A 6236-nucleotide genomic window follows, 5' to 3' on the forward strand; every position below is an offset into this window, starting at 1 on the left:
GGAGGTAAATTCATTCTAGCCCTCTTAACCGTTTCAATAAAGAAATCATTAAACTCATTGGGGTTTATGTCAAGCTCTGTGAACTTATGCAGTTGATTACATTCTTTCTTTATCACTTGCCAAGCCGCTTTGCATTTGTTGTTTGCATTCTCGATGAATTTATCATTATTTTCTCTCTTTTCCTGTAATATTCGTGATCTGTACTTTTTTTTGTATTGGTAATACTTAGATTTTGAGTCCAGTGTCTTTTTCTTTGTATATTCTTTGTGCAGTGTCAAAAGTTGTTTCCTCATATCAAGTAAATTCTTAGAGAAGCTATTCTTCTTTTTGTGAGGTTTAACTATTCTGCATTTTTCAGGAAAGCAGTGATTAAAAATAACAATTATTTCATAAAAAAACATTTGAAAATCAGTATCAATATCATTAAATTTAAATATGTTCTCCCAATCAACATCCATCAATATAATCCTGAAATCTTTAATGCCTTCCTCTGTTATTGGTCTAGATTTTATGAATTTATTTGGTACTGCGATAACAAAATCCGTATCTTTGATTTTAACCCATAGTAGCTTATGATCCGAGATTAATGGATCATCAATTCCGACTATATAGTCACTTTCTTTTATGTTTGTTATGATGTTATCCAGACATGAGCTACCTCTAGTTGGAGAGCGATTAGTACAAAATAAATTGTATGACCTTAGCAAATCCTCAAACAATTTAACCTCTTTAACTTTTTTGGTGACGTCCATTTTTCACATGAGACTAGAAGAGTGCAGTTTGGTTTCATCAAATATTATATCTCTCCCAGCATCTTGCATTGACTTGGAGACCATACCCTGTACCCATGAGGACCGTAGCCCACCAAGTAGCTCTTTTGTGTCCTTGATTCCATTTTACAACTTTGCAATTTCTCATGGGGATATTCAAATAAGAAAGGCAACCAAATGCACAAATTTTTCCTAGGTTAGGTTTTACACCTCTCCAAATTGCTGCTGGTGCTTTATCCTTTAAAGCAGAGGTGGGATATCTATTCAAAATGTATTCCGCTGCCAGTCCAGCATTCAAAAGTGTGCATCTTGCCTTTTCAAGTGATGTTAAACCTTTTGGCCTAGAATGGTATTCTAGGATATACCCCCATGAAGGATTAAGTACCATTGGCAATTTGGACTGGGGAAAAACCTAGCTCACATGAATCATCAAATACACCAGTATCTATGGCAGACACCTATTTGAGCCATCGATTACTTAGAGGAATGCCAATCAGGTGTCTGCATGAATACCAACACGTATGCATTTGTTGGATACTGGAGTAACCTGGCCAATACACATATCCAGATGGTATTTAAGTATATGCTAGCCTGGGTACTCTTGTACCCAAGGTGGGTCTAAGATAGGTACCTTATCTCATGGACATTCAAGGCAATCTAACAACAAGTATATCAATCAAGGACTACATTCACCAAAATACTATTAACATTGAAGTGAACATTGAACTTTCAGTAAAATTAGCTAAATAAAATACAGGTATGTACTTCCTGTATGACACTAAAAAGTTGCAGAGATATTTTCAGTAAAGGCAAGAGGAAGAAAGAAATATAAGAGATTAATTTATATTATGTTTTTAGATAACATATATTACAGTTATTGTGTAAAAATCAGTACCACCTACTGCCAGGAGGGCATATCAGACAAAGTGGTGGGGGAAGTATTAGACACCAGATTACTTACATCTTAGCTGCTTGTTCTTGAAAATAATCTTTTAAGGTCAGTTGCTTCAGTGCTCTTCCTGCTGAAGTTTCTACGGAACCATTTTTTTTTGCTTTCACCAGAAACATCGCTTGAGTTTAGAGTTTTATGTTGGGGGAGGGGGGGCTGCAATTCTGCCGGGGTTTAGGGGGTATAGAACACCCCCAATTGAAACGAGGGAGGTCCCTATGTATTAAATTCTGAAAACGGCATTTTTTTGTTTTCATTGCCCTTGAATTTACAGGTTTCGTGCTTTTTTTCAGACAAATTACCTTTTAAGTTGGGGGTCACACTCCCCCTAGCCAGGAATAGCAACTAAAGGAAAGTCAAAACCAGTAAAATTTCAATAGTTTTGTTCTCGGGAGCGAAATGTAGGAGCAAAATGAAATGGATTTAAACTCGGGGAGCTAAACTCATGGTAGAAACAAAATCGGAGTCAAAACTACTATGGGTTGAAACTAAACTAAAACTCAGGGACCAAATGAAATGCAGATAATGTTTCGCATCGGAAGGACCACGTGCTTCACCTTCAAACGGTTCAATTTTGACCCACACACCGAGGATGAAGTATGGTTGAATGAGATCGAGGTTCGGCTTACTGCCATTAGATACTTGGGAAATTTGTATTTTTTTACCACTACCAGGAGAATGGTGAATGCAAACTGGCCATTCTATTTTTAAGCTCAATATTATGTGAATTTCCAATGTAACGGGTCAAAACTATTCTCTTTTTTCCCCATCCATTCAACTTTTGGGATCAAAAAATAACTATGAACAACGAGGTTTCCATTCATTTAGTTTCATTCCCGGGTGCAAATTTTCGTCCTGGGTCAAAATTAAACTCCTTGGTGATTGTACGAGTAATTTCGTGCAGGAACGAAAGTAAACCTAGGCCTTGTACTTTCGCTTCCCTCCGGATCGAAACGAAACATTTTCATTTTTTTCACTTGCCATCACTGCCCCTGGCCTCCCCTAAACTGTGCCCACGACCAAGAAGTGGCCCTACATGTCTTTATCTCAGTTCTCATAATCTACTGGAATTTGAACAACTTGCTAGAAAATCTTGAATGATCAATGTTCTCTAGGCTGCCTACCATTTCTTCTTTTTTTTACCACAGTTCACTTATAATTTGTATTTCAATTGAGTATTTCGTTGCTATCTAAACTGGTTTCATTAAAATGGCGATTTTATTTTTCAAATTTACACATGCCTTTTCGAGAGCTTTGTTCATTACATTTAATTTGAATTGTTGGCCAAGAAAGTCTTAGTTTAGGAGGAAGTATGTTTAAGATAAATTAGCTGCAATGATTCTCAACGAGTAAAAATGGTAAAGCAAAATTAGGAGGTCATGCAGAGAGTTTGCTTCAATTATAGGATTAATGAATTAGTATATGAGATTATTTAAAAGTAAATTTAATATTGGAATACATAAATTCAGCAGCACTTGTTTTTCTGATGAGTTCACATGGATAAATTAACGTATGACACTTAACAGCATCTTCCTGAATAGCAATTCCATCTGTCTAATGACAAACAATAAATTTCATAACAAAAGTCAGGTGTTTTCGTTAAGTAGTACATGGGTATCTATTCATTACAGTTCCTTTCACTTTCACAGCCCTTGACTGAGCAAATACAATCACTTCAGTAATTCAGCACCAACTCAACAAAATAGAGCTTGAATCACACATTGATTTTCATTCTTATCAGGTAGTAACACAAGCAGTATGATTAATATTTTTAGTTCATTTCACACTTATCCAATTCTTTCCATTTCAACCACTAGAACTTATAAATATGTTCATGAAGCATTAAAGTATGAAGTGAGGCACATTAATGATTAAAAACATTAGTCAATGGAATGAGCATTCATTTTAAAATATGATCAAAATATTCACTGCGGTATAGCAGATGGCATTCATACACGTAAAAGAAATAACATTTTCATGTTGATTAAAAACATACCCAAATAAAAATATCACTGTCGGAATTACTCCTGTCAATAATTTTAAACAGTAACCTAAGTAATTGTCAAATAATAATCTACACCATTGCTTTGTGAAGCAAATTCATCTTCAACTCTCAATATTTTCATAATTACATCATTCATGCAAAATATGAACAAATACTCATGATGTGGATGGCTTAATACTCATGTCACTTATAATCATCTTCCTGAATGGTCATTAAAGGAACGATAAAATTCATGCCACTATATTGACTATAACATGGTATCAATCTTTATCTCTAACCAAAAAGGGCTTCTTGACAATCTCTATCAAACAGTTTGTTTTATGCACACTAAATGATAAGTGTTCATCAAGTATAACAGATATATCCTCACGGAAAGCAATAAGTAAATATTTAAATTGCTACAACCCGTGTTTATCTTCAAATTGCACAATCACTCTTGAAACCTTTGTTTTAATAAAATGTAACTGACAAAACAAAAATTAATCAATATTTTGTCAGAAGAGGCATAGCCATAAAATTTTTACCCTATGGGGGAAAGTGCTCAACATTCATTACAACATTTCAACTCTAGGAGAGCCTCTTCATGAATAATCATGTCATTGATTTCCAGTTTTCTCCTTATTTAAATCATTCAACGGAATTGAAATACTGAGAGAGAACTATTTTCCTCTGAATCAGATAAAAATTAACTAAATATTTACTATCCATTTTAATGTGAATCAGTTCAGACACAAATTTCAAGTTACCCAATCAAAATGTGTTCATGAGGATAAAAGAAATCCAAGTGTGAATCTTCTCCACTATTACACGTCATCAATGAAATGAGGAACAAGGAAGCACTCAAGCATTCCATGTGTCAGTGGTCTATGAGCCAATCATTACCAGTTGGCTCTCTCACTTCAGTCACATTATGCTCATGTATTCTTTTTGCCCAGGGCATTTCACCACAAGTTATTGAAGTGTAAACTTTTTGTATTCATTGATTCTGGAAGCAGTTAAATACTGATGAGAATTTTCTGAATTGCCTTGCTACGAAAAATTACAGAATCAAGAATACTAAACCTATGATATGGCTTTGAATGCTTGCTGGGCAATAGCATTAATTCCCCTCTCTCACCTTGGTGTGTTTAAAATAGCAGCAGTATTTCAATTCAGAAATACAAGTTGTATACTATGTGCAACTACCTCGTCACACAGGTGCAGAGGCAGCATTTATATTCATCTCAATTCCACTCAGAGTGGTGATTTGATGGGTGCAGAGCCCACCTCATAATCCTGCATTGACAGCACCATTGTAGCTTACCAGTGCCTTGATTTCACATTAGGCAAAGCATAGTATGGTTCAGTCCACTTGTCTTCCTCTTATCAGAGGAGGAGGGAAGAGAAACCCATTCTTCCCGAATTCGATTCCAAACATCTTCGTCAATGTCAAAATTATACAAAGAAGCACTTCGAAATTAGGCATATTATTGATGGTTCATCACACGTAAACCTCCCCTCTCTTTGTCTGCTGTTGATGCTGCTTCTGGGATGCCACGCTGGACTTCCTGCTCCTCGGGCCTTCCTCTGCAGACTCCCCTCCAGTCGCATGGTCGTCACCCCATTCTGACCCTATGCCAGACTCTGAGGAACCGCCTCCACCACCCCCTCCGCCGCCGCCTCCACCTCCGGCCGCAACCATGCCGACACCCGCAGCGGCCGCCGCCACAGCCCCCGCGTCCGATATCAGCTGGAACGCCAGGGGGGACAGAGAAGTGGCCACCGAAGAGTGCGATGAGGTGGTTGACGTATTGGAAGACAACGTGCAAGTCGTGTGCGTCGCCGGTATCATGTGGTGCTGATGGTGACGGTGCTGCGGGGGCAGGTAGGTGAGAATCGGGGTGCCCGGAGAAGACCCTCCGGCACCCTGGTTCGCAAGGGCCACCACGGAGCCAATGGGGATGGAAGACATGGCGATGGAGCCCGAGGACGTGGTAGCTGCGGCTGAAGAGACGATGGGGACGAGGGAGGGTGGGGGCGTTGAAGCCGCGGATGGGGGCCCGGAGGGTAGGACGGTGGCGAGGCCGGCGGAGGTGAGGGCCGGTGAAAGGACGGCCTGAGCGAGGGCCGCGGTGCCGTGCGGGTGGTGAGGTAGGTGTGGGAGGTGTTCGAGCTCCTTGATGGGCGAGAGGACTACCTGCACGACCGGCAGGTCCGAGTGGTGGCCATGGTATCCGCCCCCGCCGACGCCGCCGCCCTGCTGCAGGTGGAGGACGTGCGAGGGACCAAAGATGCCAGCGCCCGCCGCAGCGACGGCTGCTCCGTTGGCCGCGAGCGTGTTCACCTGAGCGCTGCTCATGGTGACGGGCACCACGGTGTTAGTGGTGGTCGGAATGTTCTGTCCTTGGCCCATTGGGCCGGGGTTGTCCTCCCGGGAGAGGGCGGTCATCGCGGCCGAGATGTCGAACACGGGCGGGGATTCCTTGGTCACGTCCGGAGTCGGTATCCTTGGTCTGTTCTTGACGGTCACGGG

The 6236-nt window shown here is 40.4% G+C and overlaps 1 protein-coding gene across 1 annotated transcript in view; it reads right to left on the reverse strand.

The window, feature by feature from the left end:
* Positions 1–3147: 3147 nt before the first annotated feature.
* The window catches only part of LOC124159029, a 289111-nt gene continuing 286022 nt past the window's right edge, over positions 3148–6236 (reverse strand). The window contains exon 10 of the mRNA XM_046534515.1: positions 3148–6236. This exon is cut by the window's right edge and continues 44 nt beyond it. Within this exon, the coding sequence (XP_046390471.1) occupies positions 5205–6236 (1032 nt within the window). The 3' untranslated portion in view covers positions 3148–5204.

This window comes from Ischnura elegans, chromosome 5 (genome assembly GCF_921293095.1).
Source record: "Ischnura elegans chromosome 5, ioIscEleg1.1, whole genome shotgun sequence".
Lineage (NCBI taxonomy): Eukaryota > Metazoa > Arthropoda > Insecta > Odonata > Coenagrionidae > Ischnura > Ischnura elegans.